General features: G+C 37.7%; 1 protein-coding gene across 4 annotated transcripts; it reads left to right on the forward strand.

Annotated features, from left to right (window-relative positions):
• Nucleotides 1-967: 967 nt before the first annotated feature.
• Nucleotides 968-21,081, forward strand: Serbp1 (SERPINE1 mRNA binding protein 1). 4 transcript variants are annotated; one of them, XM_032906383.1, is made up of 8 exons: nt 968-1,397; nt 4,928-5,078; nt 5,605-5,745; nt 5,857-5,946; nt 6,868-6,987; nt 11,518-11,695; nt 15,481-15,654; nt 17,730-21,081. In XM_032906383.1, the coding sequence occupies exons 1-8, from the start codon at nt 1,085-1,087 to the stop codon at nt 17,784-17,786; spliced, it is 1,224 nt and encodes a 407-aa protein (XP_032762274.1). In that variant the 5' UTR covers nt 968-1,084; the 3' UTR covers nt 17,787-21,081. The 4 variants fall into 4 exon arrangements, with proteins under 4 accessions (XP_032762274.1, XP_032762276.1, XP_032762275.1 ...); XM_032906385.1 differs by having other exon boundaries at nt 6,913-6,987; XM_032906384.1 differs by having other exon boundaries at nt 5,875-5,946.
• Nucleotides 21,082-21,915: the final 834 nt, after the last annotated feature.

The following is a 21,915-nucleotide window of genomic DNA, read 5'->3' on the forward strand; positions in this document are numbered from 1 at the left end:
CTCGAAATTTGTGGGGCTCGAGACAGGATTTTTTTCTCATGTAATCCTCGCTGTCCTGGGACTTGCTCTGTAGACCTGGTTAGCCTTGAACTCAGATTCGCTTGCCTTTGCCTCCTAAGTGCTCGGATTATAGGCATGCGCCACCACCTCCGGCTCTGGAGCACATTTTGCTAACACCGCAGCCTCTTCAGCTTTGGCTGACCAGATACCGACGGATCAATTAATCGCGTTGATTCTAGAAAGCGTTTCCACAAACACTGTTTTAGAGACGTGCTGAGCGTCCAGTCAGGACTTAACAGCTCTTAAAGCATGGTCGCAATGACCGGAAAAGGCGCGTAACCCAGATAGTTCAACTCCTCTTTTGGATTCGTTCTGCCACGCAGATTCATGATCCGTGAGAGCAACCCTGGGAGTTCTGTTCCACATTAAATCGAATTGCCGTGATTCGTTACGAAGGGTGGAAGACAGCTCTAGAAACCCAACAGCCAGGGATGTGCAGTTGTGCGGTCGCAACCTACCCAAGTCTAGTGTGGCACCCCCCTCCCCCCGGAAGTTTTTGAGGCTCCAGTTACTAGGTCTGGGAGTCACCTTGACCCTCCCAGAAAGGTGGAGAAAGTCCTCGGCCAGAGACGGAGTGAGTGAAACCAAAGACAGAGAACACTTTCGTGAACAGAAGACGCCTTCACGTTTTCCTGTTTTCAGAAGCACCTAAAGACCGAGAGTTTAAGGGTGACAAGAGCAGGTGGCAGAACTCCGCCCCGTACTCGCTTCCCCACCTTCAGCGAGCACGCTGCACTCTTTCCCTGAGATCCCGCCTCTCAGGCGCGCGCGAAGAGTTGTTGCGCGGTGCACGCTGGGAGTTGTGGTTCAGGAGTAGGCAGACACCTCAGGATAGTCGGCTGTGGCCTACACGCCCCATGGTGCTGTGCGGCGTAGGCCGCTCCCGGATGTGTGCCTGGCGCCGGAAGAGAAGGCGGCCCCCCTCTCTCGGCCCGGCCATCTTGTGGGAAGAGCTGAAGCAGGCGCTTTTGGCTCGGCGCGGTCCGCTGCAATCCGTGGAGGAACGCGCCGCCGAGCCACCATCATGCCTGGGCACCTACAGGAAGGCTTCGGCTGCGTCGTCACCAACCGATTCGACCAGCTATTTGACGACGAATCGGACCCTTTCGAGGTACTGAAGGCAGCAGAGAACAAGAAAAAAGAAGCCGGCGGGGGCGGCGTTGGGGGCCCCGGGGCCAAGAGCGCGGCTCAGGCCGCGGCCCAGACCAACTCCAACGCGGCAGGCAAACAGTTGCGGAAAGAGTCCCAGAAAGACCGCAAGAACCCGCTGCCCCCCAGCGTCGGCGTGGCTGACAAAAAGGAGGAGACGCAGCCGCCGGTGGCGCTTAAGAAAGAAGGTAAAGCCGGGCGAGGCGGTGGGGAACCCGGGCTGGCGGGCAGGACGGGGGCGTGCGCCGCTGCTTCCTCGTGCAGCTGGTGGGGCCGCGAAGCCCTCGGAGCCCCTCACGGTCCGGAGAGCGTGGCTGGTCTGCAGTCCACGCTGCTCGCAGGCTCGGCGGGAGCCTTCCCGCCTCGGGCTGACTGAGCGTGCTCCGGGAAGGCGGCCCGGGCGTTCCCGCCGATTCCTGCCGGGCGCTCGCCTCCTGGCTCAACGCGCCCGGGAGCTGCGCGGGCACTGCTTCCTGCCCGGCGTGCTCCTGGCTACCGCTGCCTACTGTGGGCTCCTGCCCTGCCATCTTGTCCCACAATGGCGCGGACCCTCAAGGGAAGGCCTGGGAGCGGAGTTTCCACTTGGGCTGCGTCTGTGTTTGGGACACTGTTAAGAGTGGAAGGAGTTGCTGTTTGTGTCCCACGTGTGCGGTCTGTGTTGTGCCCTTGCGCTCCTGTGCTAGTACTTAGTATAACTTACGGGAGTGAATTAAAGTGTTGGAGAGGAGAATTTGGCCCCAGTCCTTTTAGAGGGAGTTCTGAATAAAGACTGGTCATTAGCAGAACCCATCTCATGTCTCGATCCCTTCTTCCAAATCCCTGGAGCCCCTAGGTCATAGGGCTTTGCCTGCTCTTGGCCTCGTGGGCGAAATGAGTGCCCAGCCTGTCACGTCCCGGCAGCAAAGCTCAGTCTGCAGCTTTACCTCCGCACGTGCGTAAAGCGTGGTCGGGTCTTCATTGGCTCTTCCAGGGCACTAGAAGTTTCATGGTTTTGATTTTATCATTCTTCTCCACTACTGGCTTATTGTGGGTGAAAAGGCAAAGCAGTTGGGGGCTAAGAAAGTGGAATATCAATAGCGAGTAGGCATAGAATAACCTGTGAATCTTTAAAACTACTATTATGTTTAAGTGCCTCTTACTGCCACGTGCTCATGAAAGGAATTGTTTCTCATTAGCTTGGGTTAGCTTTTAGGTTTTTTGTGGGTGGTGGTGTCTTTTAGTAAAGGCTTAAAGTAAAACGTCCAGTACCTAGTAGATTTATAAAAGGGAAGAATTCTTCTGTTAGTAATAGATTTGGAAGCATAGATCACTTGGGCAGAAGTACTGAGCCGATTAAGCTTCTTGACATTACGTAGTTGAATAAGATTTAATTCCTGTGTTAGGGACACTGGTTGGTTTATTTTAAACTGCTAAAATTTACTTCCTTGATGACTGTAATTCACGAAAGTACAAGAATAAGTTGAGTAAATAAAACACTTAAGGTATATGAACTCATTAAAAATGTTCATAGCATGAAACGTGATTTTAAATTCAATTTTCACCACGAAGCCAATTTATGATCTTGCCTGTAAACTAGCATTATAAGTCATCAATGTAGGGCATTTTTATTTATAGTCAGGATTATGTTTGTCACTTACTTCCTTGAGAAGACTTTTTCACATTTGTAGTCAACATTTTTTTCTTAGTCTTCGGTGACTTGTATTGGGAATTGAACCTTGTCTGTGCTGGGGAAAATTTTGCATTCCACATCCCAAACCTTTAGATCACTCTTAAACCAAAGTTGCTTTTAAACAAACAAAGTTATATATACATAAGGGGGAATTTCGAATAAAAATGCCAGTCAGTGCTATGTATTGGGTGGTGGTTCGTAGGCTTGTAAACAAAGTACCTACCTCTAAGAATGGAAACAGTTGTTAACTTGTGGGTTCTGTGTCTCACAACAATGCTGGAATGTAATGTTTTTCTTACATAAGTTTTGAAGCTTTGTCTATTTGAAGAACTTGAGAATTGGCAAAATGTCATTAAGTGTAGATCAGGTTTTTTGGGTTTAGCAAAATAACAAACAGCTGGATATTAGTGCAGTTAAGAACTCAAGTATCTGGTAAGTACAATAAAGGAACTTGCTTGCTTTTTTAAAAGTATTTTTCAGTAGATGAATTTATATTGTGGTGATAGTGGCAGAACCCAGCGTTTTGCAAACTAAGCGAAAGCAGCTCTCACTGAGCTACACTCCCAACCCCTTGATTAGTTTACTAAGTTTTTCTGATTGTGTAGGCCTCATAGTGAGTATTGGGTGGCAAAGCAAGCCATTGTTCCTTGGGTGTGTTTAGCTTGGTTATCATTACAAGGACTGAGCTGGTTCTATAGCTCCACCCCAATATACTTACTACACGTCTGATGACATTTATGTAAATGTCTTGGTATAAGGGCTATATTTAAGGTTTGCCTTGAGAATTTACAGAGGCCGAGCTTTAAATGTTAACGAATTTCATCTTAACTGGACGACTATAATTAAGATATCTGAATATATCCTGAGGGTGTTCCATTTTCTTAGAATTAGTCACATTATTTAAGATTTTACAAAAACAATTTCTCAGCTGATGATATTGTTTTTTGGACTGTCAACACCTATTAGAGCATATCTGAAGTGTTAGGCATGTGTTTAACTATCAACTTGTCCTTAAGACTACCAATAATTCAATTTATTTTAGTTGTTTTTTGTGAGTTTCCTATGTTATCAGAAAAAAATTAAGGCAGGAAAATTAGTTAATGCTTTAAATATCAGTTAGTGCCATAAGTTTTCTATTTTCTTGTTTTGAGAGTGGGTTCTGTGGCTCAGGGCTGTGCATGTTACTGACACCCAGGTAATGAGCTACAGTTGCAGCCTCCTTAGAATGTAATTGCTAAAAGATCTTCCTGTGTCTGATTTGTGAAGATGCTTTGAAAACAGATATTTGTAAGAGCAGACTTAGAAAAAGACCATCTATACTAATAATGAAGTTTCCTACTGATTACACGATAGTATTAAAAAATTGGGAATGTGTATAGAGATATGTGTACACATACTTGGACTTTGAATGTTTTGGGTCTGAGAAAGGTGGGTTTTTTTTTTTTTAAACTCCCACTGATTAAATAGCTCTGCTTGTTTGGGATGGAGATGGGACATGGTTTCTCTGTAATCCAGATTGGCCTTAAGTTTTTAAACCTGCCTTGTCCGTCTAGTATTGATGTTGTAGTATAGCTGTCTTAAATTGTTTCTAGAACTCATAAGTGCCTTTTGTTTTCCTTTCAGAATTACAATTTTATAGAATCAAGAATTCTCTATTGCCTTTCCATCCAGATTACATAGAATAATATAGGGTGAATTTCATTCTTCAGTGCAGCAAATTTAGTGAATATCCAGTGCTTGGTTATTTATGAATGGCTACTGGTATTAGCTTTGTATTAAAAGTCAAAAATATATCCCTTGATTGAACTATCTGTAAGTTTGACATTTTGTAGTAAGAAACTTTGACTTGGAAACTAAAGGAGTGATGGTACCTAGTGATTTCTGTGTCAGTTACAGAATGCTTGTAAATGAAGTTTGAGAGGCTTACTGTTGAATAAGAATATTCTAGTTTGTTAAATATACATAGATGATACAGATCAGCTCTACTAGTCTAGCCTCAACTTTTTGTATTATAAAAATGATTTGCTTATGTTGGTTATTTGTCATAAGGAATAAGGCGAGTTGGAAGAAGACCTGATCAACAACTTCAGGGTGATGGGAAAATAATTGATAGGAGACCAGAAAGGCGACCACCTCGTGAAAGAAGATTTGAAAAGCCACTTGAAGAAAAAGGTGAAGGAGGTGAATTTTCAGTTGATAGGTAAGCATTAAATAAGGTTTTCTTGCTTTATCACCTTATAGTTAGATCTTAATGTAAAGCTATGAGTTGGGCATACTTGCTAGAGTAGTTGGAGTGGTTACTTTGTGTATTTCAGAGAAATTAAATACGTGTTATATTTACATTTTCGACAACATATTTTAAGTTAGATTTCTTAATAGTAATATTTTAATTAAGTCCGTATCGAGTTTTTCCTTCCTCTGTGCAGACCTTGAGTTTGAGGCAAGCTCCATGTCACTGTAGTTTTTGTGTATATAGGTCGGTAAGTAGCAGTGTGACATGCAGTGAGTCAATAAATGAATGTGTTCCAGCAGCAGTGCTTTAAACAATAGCAAAGCAGTTTTTAATTCTCCCATATGTGAATAGAAATTAACTTGGAATTTTCTATACCATATATTTACTTGTTGGGTTATGAGACAGTGAGCATATTCTGTATTTTCAAGCTTGGAGTGGATTTTTCCAGTTTCTGGAAACACTAGAGATAACAATTTTTTAATTTGCTTTGCAGACCGATCATCGAACGGCCTATCCGAGGCCGAGGTGGTCTTGGAAGGGGTCGAGGTGGCCGTGGCCGTGGAATGGGCCGAGGTGATGGATTTGATTCTCGTGGCAAGCGTGAATTTGATAGGCATAGTGGAAGTGATAGATCGTAAGTCTTATATTGATTGTTGTATGTATGAGATTTAAATGTGCATATTTAATAAAAACAAAATTTGAATTTCTAGAACTAAAGAGTATAATGTTAACTCAGTTTTGTTAGTTCTTTTTCACATTACAGTGGCCTGAAGCATGAGGACAAACGCGGAGGTAGCGGATCTCACAACTGGGGAACTGTCAAAGATGAATTAACGTTGGTATTCTGATTTTTCTTTTAAGTTAAATAAAACAATTTCAATGAAACCAAAAGTGCTAACTTACTAGTAGATTATCAATAACTTAGGTTTTGTTCCTGAAGCAAGAATGAATGTTTTGTCTTAAAGCTATATATAACCTACGGTGCCTTTTTTTTTTAAAAAAAGATTTATTCATTTATTATATATAAGTACATTGTAGCTGTCTTCAGACACACCAGAAGAGGCATCAGATCCCATTATAGGTGGTTGTGAGCCCCCATGTGGTTGCTGGGAATTGAACTCAGGACCTCTAGAAGAGCAGTCAGTGCTCTTAACCACTGAGCCATTTCTCCTGACCCACCTTACAGTGTCTTATAGGATATGTTTATATAAGATGAGCAATTTTTTTTTCTTTTTTCTTTTTTTTGGGGCTGGGGACCGAACCCAGGACCTTGCGCTTCCTAGGCAAGCATTCTACCACTGAGCCAAATCCCCAACCCCGATGAGCAATTTTTTTATACTTAGGTATATTAATAGTTTTATTTTGATAAAGGATGTGTATACAGTCCTGAAAGCCCCGTGATGAGGATGCTGGGAATATAGTTCTAACTGTAGCTGTTGTAGTCTTGTTCTTACAAAATTTGATAAGGCTTCTTCCTCTCTTGGTTTATTTTGGATTTTTTTTGAGATGGGTTTTCTATAGTTGAGACTAGCCTTGAACTTGCTATGTAATTACAGCCTTCTACTGCTGTGTCTGACTTAGAAAGCCTTGTTTTAAAAGTGTGTAAGGTAATTTAATAATTTGTTTTCTCTTGGAGGTCTACTGGAGAGTAAAATTAGTAGAAAATATATAAAAATGTAAAAGTTTTTACTTTGGTATGAAAGAATTTTGGCTACATGTAAATGGACCTAGATGCCTTTCTTCTTTCTTTCCTTAGAGAGTCACCCAAATACATTCAGAAACAAATATCTTATAATTGCAGTGATTTGGAGCAATCAAATGTGACTGAGGAAACACCTGAAGGTGAAGAGCACCCAGTGGCAGACACTGAAAATAAGTAAGTGGTTTTGTGTGAGGAAGTAATAATCCAGCGTGGAAATAAGTCTGATAATCGTGCTGTTACATACATTAAGGACTATATGTATTGTAAGTAAAGCCTTTTAGAGCTAATCATAAAGGGAAAGGAACAAAGTACTTTCTATTTGAGCTTGCTGATAGGATCTGGTGATAACTGTTCTTACTCTGAATAGGTAGGATTATTAACTGAACCAAGTTTTGGTGTAAGAGGTATTTGTAGTGTTTAGTTAGTCATAATTCAAAGTAATCTCAACATTGAGTTATATATACTAAAACTAGACAACTTGAAAAGACTTGGTAAATTAGGTCCAATTTAAGTTTTTTTCTATTAATATGAATTTTGAGCAGCAAATTATTTGAAACTAAAAAGCAACGAGAATGTTTTAGCTCATTAGCATTCTTAAAATTTCATGTGTCTGAGTGTTGGCCTGCATGTGTGTTAAGTGCACTGCATTCATGCAGCATCTATGAGGCCAGTAGAGGGTGTTGTGCTCCCTGGATAGTCTAGTGCTACAATAAACAATGGGATATTAGGTGTATTTTTGGCACACTGATTTTATGCTGTGGAACTCAGTCTACTGTGTTATGACTTGAGCATTGCCGTCTTGAAATCAGAGTAGCTGCTGCTAAACATTGGTTCTAGTGAAGCTTGCCAGGTGGTCTAAGGACGACCCCTACCTTCTCTGAATATGTGTAAGCCATTAATGATTGCTACTGTAAATAAACCCTTACCCATACTCCTATAAATAACTAGTGAAACTCATTGGCCCACCAGGCAACTAGAATAATTTCTTTTTGTATGTGCTTAATCTGGGGTAAATACATGTTGATTCATGCTGGTGAAATTGTCAGGTCTGTTTCTAGGTTTTTATTCTTTTAAGAGTCTTTGATTTCCATTGTGTTTGTTTGGATGTACATTTGTGATACGATTTGGAGTATTTTCTGTGAACCCTCACCAGCATTTCTTTCTCTGTTAATAGCCATTTATGACTAGAATGAAATTATACTGTGGTTTTGATGTTTTGTTTTTTATAGTCATAGTCTCTTGTAGCTCTGATTTCCCTCAGAAGCATGTAATGAAGGATTACTTTGCTTATGTATGATCCTTTCAAAGTGCAGGGATTCCAGGTGTTCCCAGTCCTGTCTAGTTCCCATTGCCAGGACTCTTAGGATCTCATCTGTCCTTGGTGTACACTGTCATCCGAGTTACATCCCCAGCCCTATTGTTTTTTTTCCCTCACTGATAATTACTGATGTTGAACCTTTTTTCATATCCTTTGTGGCCATTTGTATTTGTTTTAAAAAAAAAACAAATACAATCTATCATCACCACCACCACACCACGTGCACACACTCTTTCCCCCCTTTTTTGTCTTTTCTGGACAGGTTTTTTTTTTCTTCTTTTCTGTGTAACAACTCTGGCTGCCCTAGAACTCACTTGTAGACTAGGCTGACTGGCCCCCTCATTTACTCTTCTTCTTCTTTTTTTTTTTTTTTTTTGTTGTTGTTGAACTGTTTGAATTTCTTGTTGGTTAATAGGTTATGATGTATTTTCTTCTATCTGTGCACATTCTTTTGTTTCCTTGCCTTTTGGGGTCCTTCGCCAGACCAGTAATTTTTTTTCCTTTAAGATTTATTTTATTATGAGTACAGTGGTTACTGTCTTCAGACACACCAGAAGAGGGCATCAGATCCCATTATAGATGGTTGTGAGCCACCATGTGGTTGCTGGGAATTGAACTCAGGACCTCTGGAAGAACAGTCAGTGCTCTTAACTGCTGAGCCATCTTTCCAACCCTCCTGAAGTATTCTTGCCATTTGAACTTTGTTGTTATTTTTAATTTTGTGGGTATAGATGCTTTATGTGGATGTTTGTATATACAAGACATGCGTGCGCAGTGTCCAGAGGAGGTTATTAGATCTGGATATGCAGTTGTAGATGATAGCAAGTATGGAGGTACTAATGTTCAAATCTGGGTTCTCAGGAAGAGTGGTTAACTGCTAAACCATTTCTCAAGTCCTGTTTGGTTTTTTATAAAGGGTCTCACTTTTTGTAATGCTGGCCTAGAACTCAGTTATGTAGCCTAGGCTGGCTTTAGTTTATAAAATCTGCTTTCCTCTTGTCTTTAGAGCTGGGATTAAAGGCATGTATCACCACTTTCCATTTCAATCCATTTATTTAAAATATTTAACTGTTAAAGAATTAATTTTCATACAGAGCATAGGAGAAAGCCTATGTTTCCTAGTATCATTTAGTGAAGAGATTGTCATTCTTTGGTGTGTATGTTCTTAGAACCTTATGTAAAAAAAAATCAAATGGCTGTAAATACATGGATTCATTTTTAGGTTTTCTGTTTTGTTATTTGGAACTGTGTTGGGTCTATGTCATTTTATGTAGGACAGTGATTCTCAGGCCACGTTAGATGAATCAAAGGAGTATTCTTTCTTAGCTTCAAAAGAGTAGCTCTGGTAGCTGGGCATGATGACATAAACCCATAATTATAGCACTTAGGAGGTGGATGCAAGAATTCAAGGCCAGCCCGGACAACATAGCAAGTTTGAGATCCTCTGAAACTACATGAGAGAAAACAATAGAAATGTAAAGTGCTATTTTGGTGAGCAACTCCTAAGCGTTGTATTTTGTGAGCTTGTTGGAATAAGGAATATCACTGGAATATACAAAAGTAAATAGAAATAGATAGTCTTTTACATTGAGAATTTTTATAGTGTTGGTTGGTGGTGCACACCTTCAATCTCAGCTCTTAGAAAGCAGGGACAGGTAGATAACCTGAGTTTGAGGTGAGAGAGAGTTGTTCAGGACAGCCAGTGCTACCCAGAGAAGCCCTATCTTGAAAAACATAACAAGAATGTATATATGAAATGTGTTACTTGGAGGGATAAGCATAATGGGGATTAATGGTACCTCTCACAGTATTAAACATATCCTTTCTCCTTATTAAACAATTTTGAGTCACTTTCAAATTGATTCTCAAAGAGTGTTTCTCAGAGAAAATTATATATTCATGGAATATTAGAAAGGATTTCTCTGGTCAGGGCACAGGAGCAGTTGGGGCAATTATTTCTAATGAAGATCATGGTCACCATGTTAAGAGTAGTCAGTGAAGTAGGGGGAAACCAAGTGTAAGGATAGTTGAAGTAAGCAAAACTTACGTAGTTTTTAAAGGTATGTATTACTGTCAGAATTAGTGAATCATTAGGGCAATTCCAGGGCTTTAGTTCTATTTGGAAAATTAATTGATAACTTTATTCAATGTCCTGTCAAATCGAATGTCAATTTACTTCAGGAAGTTATAAGATAGGATCTAGAATCTGTCCAAATATAAAGAACTACATAAAGATATTTTAGCAATGATGCTAAACCAAATCACTTGCTATCTTTGGAAAGAAGCAGAGCTCCCCAAAATAGCAAATGATTTGTTTGGTGACATTTAGAATTAGACTAAGATATTGGATCCCTAGGCCTGAGCTTTATGTAGAAAGGGGAACAGATAATTAAAACAGTTAAAACCTAACAATTACATTGAGAAATAACTGTTTTGGTATAAATACTGAAACCAGGTTTTTTGTGGACAGTCCATTACTAGTGAAACCTCTGTCTCCTGTCCATGTGTTAGGTTGGTTGGCTTGAGTTGAGAATTATGTAGAATTTCAAATTTGTAGAAATTAGGTTTTTATACTTGCCTTGAGTGCTAAAGTAGGAGAGCATTAGATATAATGGTCTTCTTTATGAAATAAAAGATGAGGTGGTGTTGGTTCAGTCAGTAAAGCACCTGCTGCTCAAGCTTCAAGACCTCGCTAGTACCCACGTAAAACCCAGGAATGGGTGCACATCTGACCAGCCTTACCCTTTTTTTTTTTTTTTTTTTTTTTTTTTCCCGTGAGGATGGGAAGGTTTTTAGAGCCCAAGAAAGATGCCAACATTGACCTTTGGCCTTTACATGGACATGCACTGTGAACACCTGATGCACTGCATACACTCACTGTTTTGGGAGAAAGTAGACAATGAAATTATTTAGACAAGATGGTACAGTTTAAAATATAGTTTGAAAGAAATGTGTAATAATGGGTTAATAAGGCAGTTTAGGGGAACTATTCATTTAAGAAGGCAAGTTAATTTGTATACACAAATAAGTGGGCAAGTAGACTGGTGGTCTCTACCCTGTTGCATATTGGTCACGGTCACTGGCTTATGTAGAAAGCTGGTTCTACTTTTGATGGTCTTTCTTGCAGATTACTAACGATTTGTTTCTTATTATAATTTGAAATACATATTTTAAATTTTTGATTTATGTATTTTGCCTACATCTGTGTATTGTACCATTTACTTACCTGTTGTCTGTGTAGTTCAGAAGAGGGCTTTCCATCTCCTGGAACTGGAGTTAGAGGGAGTAGTGAGTTATCCTGTGTGTGTCAAGTCAGTGCTCTTAACCATTTTTTTACAAATTGGTATCTGCTGCCATCAGGCATAAAATGTAAATCTTTTTAACAGGGAGAACGAAGTTGAAGAGGTTAAGGAAGAGGGTCCAAAAGAGATGACTTTGGATGAGTGGAAAGCTATTCAAAATAAAGACCGAGCAAAAGTAGAATTTAATATCCGAAAACCAAATGAAGGTGCTGATGGACAATGGAAAAAGGGATTTGTTCTGCATAAATCAAAAAGTGAAGAGGTATTGTTTAATTGTGTTCAGATGTGATTTGAATTATTTTTGTTTTTAATGAATATGGATAACTTTTTTTTTTTTTTTTTTTTTTTTTTTTTGGAGATAGGGATTTCTTCCTGTGTGTAACTCTGGCTGTTTTGGAACTTGCTTTGTAGGCAAATCTGGCCTCGAACTTCAGATTCACCGGCTTCTGCCTCTAAGTGCTAGGATTAAAGGCCTCAACTGCTTGGTTAATATGAATAGGTTTTTAAGCTTTTTTAAAAATGATTTATTTATTTTATTTACATGAGTACACTGTAGTTGTCTGACACAGCAGAAGAGGGCATCAGATCCCATTACAGATGGTTGTGAGCCACCATGTAGTTGCTGGGAATTGAACTCAGGACCTCTGTAAGTGCAGTCAGTGCTTTTAATCCCTGAGCCAAGGTCTCTCCAGTCCTTAAGCCTTACTTTAGTCTTACTTGATACAGGAACTTGCTCAGAAAGAAACCTTTTCACAATGTTGGTATTTTTTACTTATCTAAGAAACATGGGAACTAATGTAAATTTTCGAGAAAGTCATGTTGATGGCTAAGGCTTATGTAAATATGAATCTGGCCAAACACATTTCTTATAAATTATTTTTCTTTAGCTGTTTTTGCTGGCCTTTTTGATACATGAATTTATTCATGTCATAAATTGGGCTGTGTCAGAAATTCAAACTCATAAAAAGTTAAGTTAAATGTTAAGGCAGCCTGTCTATAATTTACAAGATTAATTTAATGAGATTTTGTTTATCTACTTACTTTTGATACTGGATTGAACCCAGGGCTTCAAACATGTTAAAGCATATTTTATATTTTCTGCCTTTGAATCACGACCCTTAACTCTGAATTTCTTAATACAGTTTAGTTTTATTAGACACACTCATGGCTGAGGCCAATGTGAGAAACATTGTTTAAATACAATTGAAGTTAAATAGAGTTGGTTTTAGAGAAGGGATGATTTTTATAAATCCTAAAGATATAAATGGAGGGCTAGAGAAATGGCTCAGAGGTTAAGAGCACCGATTGCTCTTCTAGAGGTCCTGAGTTCAAATCCCAGTAACCACATGGTGGCTCACAACCATCTGTAATGAGATCTGATGCCCTCTTCTGGTGTGTCTGAAAACAGCTGAAGTGTACTCAATAAATAAAAATCTTTAAAAAAAAGATATAAATGGAAATTGTTTGAAATGTCTTAAAATACATCTTGTTTCATTAGAATGAGTTTTTCTTATCCTAGTTCTGGAAGATAAAATTGTTAGTATATTGTATGAGTAGAACGATGTAGATGGAAATCCTGATTGAACCGTGAGAATCATTGTAGAAATTGCCATTTAAAATAATAACGTGTTAGTATGAAAAAGCTAGTGTGATAATGTATAATTCATTGATGTATTAAGATGTGTGTCCCAATTTAAAATATTTTACTCTGAACATGGCAGAAAACTACAGCAGTCCTATTTATGTGATTTTTTTGCCTGCTTTCAGTTACACTAATCAATTAAGGTCCAAAATAATAAATAGAAAGTTATAGAACTCTGTAATTTTATATTGCATGTCATTCTGCACAGTGTGGTAAAGGCTTAGCATTTATTTTTCTGTAATGCCTCACTGAGGGTGTGAATCATTGATTTACAACTGTATGTGCATTGTGTCTACTTGCCCATTAGTGGTGTAGGGTTTGGTATTGTCGGGTTTCAGGCATTTTCTGTATTAATATCTTTGGCAAATATTGAGGACTGCTGTATTTTCTGTTAAGTAAGAAAAGTAAGATTTTTGAAAAATATGAAATACACAATTGGTTTTAAAACATCGAAACTGACATCCTTATCAAGTCACATTTTATCTTTGTGATATGAATACTTGTTTAAATATGAACTTACTGGTTTATTTAACACGGATTTAACTATATGACATAGTCAGGTGGTTCTGAGAAGAAGGAAATGAGCTTTGGGGAATGATAAACTTAAACTTAATTGTTGTATTGGCAGAGCTGAGATCAGAGCAGGATTGACATCCTAGGTCCTCTAGAGAGATAGGAGTGTGGGTATCATCACATTCCAGAATTCAACATAAAAGTTAAGAATGTAATCTGAGTATCTAAACTCCTTTGTAGTAAACCCATCCTGGTTCGAATGTATCACTTGAGCTTGTTTTGCTTCTGTGCTTTAGAAAGTTAATAAATGACCTCAGTGGTTTGAAATACCAAACATTTAAACCACACAAGCTATAAGAATGATTTTTTATTTATTTGGTGCTGTTGTAGATTCATATATATGACTTTTAGATTTCCTTAAACCTAATGCCATTAAACCATGTTGTCATAACTAAAGGGATGGAATTTAATTTGCGTATCAGTATACAGAAACTAGTATAAAGAAAGTGTTTGTGTTTTAAAGTAATGGCACCTGTGATATTTCAGGTAGCTAGAACAGATAGTGTATACATAATCCTTCAAAAATAGGTTTTATGCGTATCAAGAATAAGACGTCAACTTTGATTAGTGTTAAGGAAACTTTTCAGCCAAGGCTTAAAACTAATTTCATCTAGAATATATAAAATCCAGGCATTAGGAAGTTTCAAGTTCTTTTATTGTAGCCATTATTTTTGCTAGTTTGTGGGTTCTTTTTTTCCTTCTACCTTTTCAACCCCTACATAGGAGAGGAAAAGTGAGGAAAGGAAAGAGATCCTGAATGTATTCAGGGATTGGAAAGGGTGATATCAGAATACTTCTAATTAAGTGTGTTGAGTTCCTGGGACAAGTTTGATCTTTGCAATCAGGATACCTAATTTCTTGTTTTATTCTTTGCATATAAATTCCCAATGAACCAACCCACCCCGCCTCTTGGGGGTCCTAGAATTTATGTATCTTCTGAAAAGTACCTAGAATTCCAAATGTCAAAATTGTATAAACTGTTCGTAGCCGCTGCTGTGTTCAATCTGAAGTAGTCATACCAGGGATCAAAACAAAAACACATTCCCATAATCTCTGTGTTTTTTCAAAGAAATCAAAACTCTAAAATTGTCATATTTTATTACTTCTATGCTGAGACATGTAGCTTATATATAAAGATCTTAATTTTGTAACACCTTATTATCAAAGTCTTCAGTGGATTAATTTATAGTTCGAAGAGTCTCTAATGTAAAGTTTGTACTGTTTGACTTGAACTTAGGGTAATTTATTTAGGTGGAGGAACAGTGAAGGATGAGTAATCCTTGTCTAAAATGCTTGAAACCAAATATGTTTCATATTGAGGAATATTTGCACAGAGCACCATGATTTAAAAATCATGGTGAACAAAAAATTTAGTATTTGAGGTAGGTAGGTTCAACCTATGTAATTGCATATGTAAACAATGAAGCTTAAAGTTGTGTACATTCAGCCTTGGGTAGGAGGTTCTAGTTTTGAAGAATATAGATTTAAAAAAAAAACCTCAGATTAATCTCAAATAGAAACTGCATGCCTCATATTGGAGTCCCAATTTGAAGGAACTGTTTTAAATGTTACAAATACTGCTGAAGATTCAGGACTAGAGTGGGAACTTGTCACTTGCATTATATGCCAGTAATCAAGGGCAGGTATCACCTGGAATTCAGAGATATTTGTTAAAGAAGGTTACTACCTGAGTCCCAAATGAACTTACTACTTGTTGAGCTAGATAGTGGTTATGTTCATGCACACAGAGTACAGGATTGATGACTTGTCTTCTAGGGGGAGAAAGCATGGTTAAAAATTCATTACCCAGGGGGCTTTACTTAACATTTTAGGCTCATGCGGAAGATTCAGTTATGGACCATCATTTCCGGAAGCCAGCAAATGATATAACGTCTCAACTGGAGATCAATTTTGGAGACCTAGGCCGCCCAGGACGTGGTGGCAGAGGAGGACGTGGTGGACGTGGGCGTGGTGGTCGTCCTAATCGTGGCAGCAGGACTGATAAGGTGATTTTAAGATGCCTTTTCTGTTTTAAGCAGTTTAAGATTTGTAAGAGATTACTGGCTAGATATTTTGGAGGAAGGGGCATAAACAGAAATAAAGAATTAACAAGAAACACCATTTGAGACAAGGTTCACTGTGGAGGTTTAGCAGGCCTGGAACTCACTATATAGACCAGGCTATTTTTAAACTCACATCTGCCTGCCTCTGCCTGTAGAGCCCTGGGTTTAAAGCCATGCACCACCACATCTGACCTTATGTGTGTGTCTTTTTTTTTTTAAGTACCTTAATGATTAGAGTAGTGCTACCAATAAGTTGAATATACTATTGAATTCTTACTCTCTATCTGTCAGGGTGCTGTTATACTTTTTGCATGCAGGTATTAATTTTACTTTAGGGATATCCTCACTGCTGAGTAAATCCAGGTATAGAACAATTTTAGGATTGCAGAAGTTCCTGAGACACTAGTCTATGCCATGATTTAAGAATGGGATTCATGCCAGGTGGTGCTGGCATATGCTCTTAGTATAGACAGATCTCTGAAAGTTCAATAACAGCCTGGTCTACAAAATAAGTTCTAGACAGCCAGGACTACACAGAAAAATTCTGTCTTTTTAAAAAAAAAAAACCAACAACAAAAACATGGAATTCAATATTTTTGTTCATGGGTGCTCTGTCAGGCTGTTCCTAAACCTGTGGTCGGGCCTCATCCTCCCAAGGTTTGACTAACTCTTTGCTTACCATGCCCACTCTAAAATAAGTTCTCAGTGAGAATTTTGAAAGATACCCAAGGGGTTGTTTTTTAATTCAAAATTGCCTATTGACAGTATTAAGAATAATCTTGTTTGGAATAAACCACAGAACCCTGAAATCTTTTATTTGGGGGGCTTTTTTGTTTCTGAAACTGTGTCTCATTTTACAACCAGTCTGTCCTGGAATCCATTCTGTAGGCCAGGCTGGCCTCTGCCTCCCAAGTTCTGGGTTTAAAGACCCACACCACAACACCTGGTTCAGTAATTGTTTTTCTTTATTTTGTGTTTTTTAAGTAGCCCTACCTTCCTAATGCTGCAGACCTTTAATACTTTTCCTTATGTTGTGAGCACTCAACGATAAGATTTTTCTTGCTGATTCATAACTATTTTTGCTACTGTTGTGAATTGTAATGTGGATCTCCAGTATTTAACCCCCGTGAAAAGTTCATTACACAAACACAATCACAAAGGGGTTACGACCCACAGGTTGAGACCACCACCCTACCTACTTTAGAGGCTGCATATAGTGGTGTGGTAGCAATGCAATAGGTTTTGTGATCAGTGATACTTTTTTCCTGACTCTTTTTTTAAAGATGAAGATTTCATATATGAGAGGATTTTTCTTTTTCTTTTTTTCCCGGAGCTGAGGACAGAACCTAGGGCCTTACGCTTGCTAGGCAAGCGCTCTACCACTGAGCTAAATCCCCAAAGAGGATTTTTCAATAACTTGTTTTTTCCCTCAGGTTGTAATTGGATTCTTTTCTAACATTGAATGTGCTATTTAGATAATTGCACAATGATTAAGCCTGCTTTTATATTGATAATACTATTAATGTTGCAAAGTGAAAAGTATAAAATTAGTAAAGTGAGAACCCATGTGTTCCATGAGAATTTACTTATATGAAATCATAAGTATGCTTGACGTGGTAGCACATAACCATAATCCCAGTACTTGGAGATGGGTCAGATCATGAATTTGACCGTGGCCTGTGCTACAAATGGCAAACTCTTGTCTGAAGAGGGTGAGAAGGAAGGGAATATGTAACTCTGGTAGAACAAATAACCCAGCATGTACAAGCCCTGCATATGATCCCTAGCATGTCAGATAAATTAGAATATTTCATTGAAGAGTCTCTTTGCAAGTATATGTAGTTTTATTCTGGTTTATTATTTTGATTTTAAAGTAGAAGCTTTGATCTATTTTGTATGGTGTCTTAACATGAATTTTTTTAGAATTCAGTGTTTATACTATGTATGGACACTAGTGGGCTATTTTCAAGATTTGAAAATTGTGGCTAATCTTCTGTTTTTGTTTTTTCCCTCCCCAGTCAAGTGCTTCTGCTCCTGATGTAGATGACCCAGAGGCATTCCCAGCTCTGGCCTAACTGGATGCCATAATACAACACTGGTTCCTTTGTGGACCCTCCTGTTCAAAGCTTTTGCATGCTTAAGGATCCCAAACAACTAAAAATTAAAAAAAAAAAAAAAAAAAAAAAAGACTGTCATTCATACCATTCACACCTAAAGACTGAATTTTATCTGTTTTGAAAACGAACTTCTCTAGCTACACAGAAGTAACAAATATGTTAGTCAGTTTTGTATTTAGAAATGTATTGGTAGCAGGGATGTTTTCATAATTTTCAGAGATTATGCATTCTTCATGAATACTTTTGTATTGCTGCTTGCAAATATGCATTTCCAAACTTGAAAATATAGGTGTGAACAGTGTGTACCAGTTTAAAGCTTTCACTTCATTTGTGTTTTTTAATTAAGGATTTAGATGTTCCTTTGGTTACAAGCTGGTTTTAAATATTGGACATAATACTGGTTTTAATACCTGCTTTGCATTTTCACACATGGTCAGCAGGGACATGTGAACTTCTGACTTATAAGATTTTATGCTGTGTGGAATACTAACCACTATGTATTTTAACTATATAGTTTCATTTGGGAGTTGAAAATTTTCTTTTCACATCTCATGATAGCTGATATATACTAAATCTTTATACAGAAATGTCAGTACTTGAACAAATTCAAAACACATTGGTTTATTAATGTTTGGCTCATGCATGGTTTATTAGGTTCAAATTATATCTGATTCACCTATATTTACTTTTAGAATGAGGAATACATTTTAAAAGTAAAACTAAACACTGCTTTTGGAACTTGTAAGCTACTTACTGTTGATAGATACAGCCTGTGTTCAGTGAACTAGTTTTGTGGGGTGTGGGTTTTATCTTTTCCTTGAACAAGGTGGGCAGAATTAGTTAAAGCCAGTTAATGCCTAGTAGTTAAACCTGTATAAAATAAGAGGCTAGCCATGTGGTGTTTGTGTATGAAAGCTCCCGAAATCAAAATGTTTATTCATAATCAACAATCTTTATTTGGTAGTATAAAAACGAAAGGACACTCACTGGTAAGTGTACTGAGATGAAAAGTGTCTTAACTTTTAGTATTTCAAAGCCAGCTTTAATTTGGAACAGCAACACCATCCATAAAATCCAGAACAAGTTCTCTTGTTAGGAACTTTCCATATGTTATGATTTGGTCACAAGTTGATAGTTGTTACATATCAGTTTCCATTTCCTCCATTAGAAAATTAGGTAATTGATGGATTCTTTGAACAGAAGCATCACTGCTTATTAAAAAGTTAGATATATATAGAATGCTTTTAAGGCAAAATCCAGGTTTTCTAGGTTATTTTTATCCACATTTATTGATTAAATAGGGAAGGAATTTTATTCAAAGCTTTAAAGAGTAGTCAGTTGACTTTTTTTTTTTAAAAAAATCTCTTGTAATTATAAAAACACTAGAGATCTTTTTGCTAGTTAGATGATTGCTTTTATGTACACATCAAAAAGCTACTATATAGTACATTTATTCATTGCATTTATTAATCTTGTTACCAGCAAGTCTGACAGCTTGGAAAGAGGGTTTTTTTTGTTTGTTTTTAAAGTAGACTTGAGCTGGTGACTTATGCTGCACATGGTCTGTACAAGTGCTGCTTAAAGTTTCACATGTTCAGACCCCTGCTTTTCAGAGGCACGGATTAGTCCATGTAGACATGGCCCCTTTGAGATTGTAGCATATGCCCATTTAAGTTAGTATGCTTAAACTTTAAAATATCTTCATTCTTGTCTTAATAGTAACATCTTTACAGATTTCCAGCAACATTTTGTAGGAAACACCTGCTCTTCAAAGCACAAGTTTTACTTATTTGAGTCATTGTAACCAGAAAACATAGCAGCATTTATTTTATTGCAGACTTTCAGAGTAGGCTGAATATGAAGAAATTGGTTAATTAGTTCTGTCTGGTACCTGTGAATTTCCTTTCAGGATCACTATGTCAAGAGCTAAACGTAAACTTTCTGTTTGTTGAAAATAACAATTTAGTTTCATGTTCATTTTCTAAAGGATAAAAGCAATCAAGTGGGAACCCCTTTATATGTTTCTTGGTTTCCCTTTTTCATTATCCTAAGATAATGCTACTTTAAGATTTTTGAATGTTTTAGATATCATGTGAGGTTTTTATTTGATAAACCTGCTGAGTCATATTTGCTAGGAATCTAAATGACAAAGTTGGGGAAGTTAGTGTAGTAATTTCAAGAGTGGATAAAATGGCTTGAATGCTATTAAATGCAAATGGTACCAGTTGAAGGTTTTGGGACATTTCCAGCTTGGATTAAAGGGAGGGTATAGTTATTGGTGGGATACTGTTTGGGGTGCTGTGAGATCTTAAGTGTACCGGCAGGTTCTATAGTTCATTTTATTCAGTTCAAGATAACGTAATCTGCAGAGTTATGAATGTATTTGGTTTATTTTTGGTATGGGTTTGGAGAGATGATTGCGCATTCCTCCTGATTGTTATTTTTATAATTACTGGAGATGACTGATGAAATAGAAAAAAAATGTTATACTGAGTTTGCAAGTGAAGTGTAAGTATTCTGTGTTGAAATTTAAAAAAAAAATGTCTTAAGAGCATTATTAGCAGGTGGAAGAAACCAGGTATTAAAATTTAAAAATGTGAAGCTGCACGAACCTTACTTATGTTGACTTTAAAGGTAAGAAAAGACATTGTAGGCATATCTGTGGACAAGCTGCCAGACATTGAGCTAACTGGTATAGTATCCCAATGATACATGACTTTTGTTTCCCTTACCCTACTATCTTGGTGTGCTGGGTTTCCATCCACAGCTTTGTTCATGCTGGGCAAGTTGCTTAGCTGTAACCACAGTAAAGGAAAAGTCCAGGAAATATATTCTACCCCTAACCTTTGTAATTGTAGAGAAATTATTATGTAAATATTAAATGAAAGTCATATCCCATGTTATCTAAAAAGACCAGAAGCCAGACTGCTAGTATGGCTTGATGAATATGTCTACTAGCAAGAAAGTATTAACCTTACTGAGCAGCCTCAGTAATCGATCTGCAATGGCAAAACCAGTGTCAGGTGACTTGTGGGCTTTTGTTTTAGTTTTTGTTTTTAAGGTTGACTTGAAGTGCTAGGGATTTGTATGTCCTGGACACATGTTCTGTCATCAAACATTCTTCAATTTGAATTGTTGGGTTTTCTTGGGATAAGTGGCTGCTTACGTGTAAGTAGGTTTTGCTAGCTATGTCTTGATTGTCTTCAGGCCGGAATGTAAGAGCTCCTTTAAAATAAAGATTTATTTACCTCTATATGCATTTAAGTCATGCCACTCTTAAAGCAGTCCTTGTCACTTTAAGGTGTCTATCAGGTAGCTACTTGTCCATAGTGAGTGAGAGACAGTAATAATTTTATCTTTTTAAGATTTTAGTGCGTTTTTGTTTTTGATCACTTGAGAATATAGATTATCCCATTAAGTTCAGAAGAGGACAATGGTTCCTTAGAACTGGAATTACAATTCCAGCACCTGATGTTTGCTAATTTTAAACAAGATATTATTGTAGCTTAAGTTAGTTTTGATTACATTAAACTAAAGTGGTCCAGGTTAATTTTACTAGAGTGTTAGGGACTAAGTATGCTTCTAGCTAGTCAGTGCTAAGGGAACCAATTTTGTGTTGTGTCTTGTTTGCTGTTTTTTTGAATGCATACAAGGCTCTTCTGTACCTGGAATCCATAGAGCACTAATGTGGGAGTTTGTGTTGTGTCAAGGAGATGAAGCTTTTAGTAATCAGTAATTTAGTAATGAATTCTGTAAATACGTTCAAGATGATGTATGTTATCTTCTATTACATACATGAACAAGCATATGTCTCCATGACTTGAGAAATTAAATGTATCTTTAGAGTTAGGCAATTGAGTGGGATTTGAGTTTTTCTGGAGACAATATGTTGGTCAGTATTGCAAGCTGGACTGAAGCTGAAGTCTTCAGCTTGAATTTTCTAAGAGAGTCATAGATGGGCAGCTTCCTCATATATTTTTTTTAAATTTCTGGTAGTTTCAGCTTTATTTTATATACACTTTAAGTGTGTCCCATATTCATGAAGGGTTTACTTAGGTGCTAACATCTAACATAAAGTTAGATAACT

Source organism: Rattus rattus, chromosome 6 (genome assembly GCF_011064425.1).
Source record: "Rattus rattus isolate New Zealand chromosome 6, Rrattus_CSIRO_v1, whole genome shotgun sequence".
In the NCBI taxonomy this organism is placed as follows: Eukaryota; Metazoa; Chordata; class Mammalia; order Rodentia; family Muridae; genus Rattus; species Rattus rattus.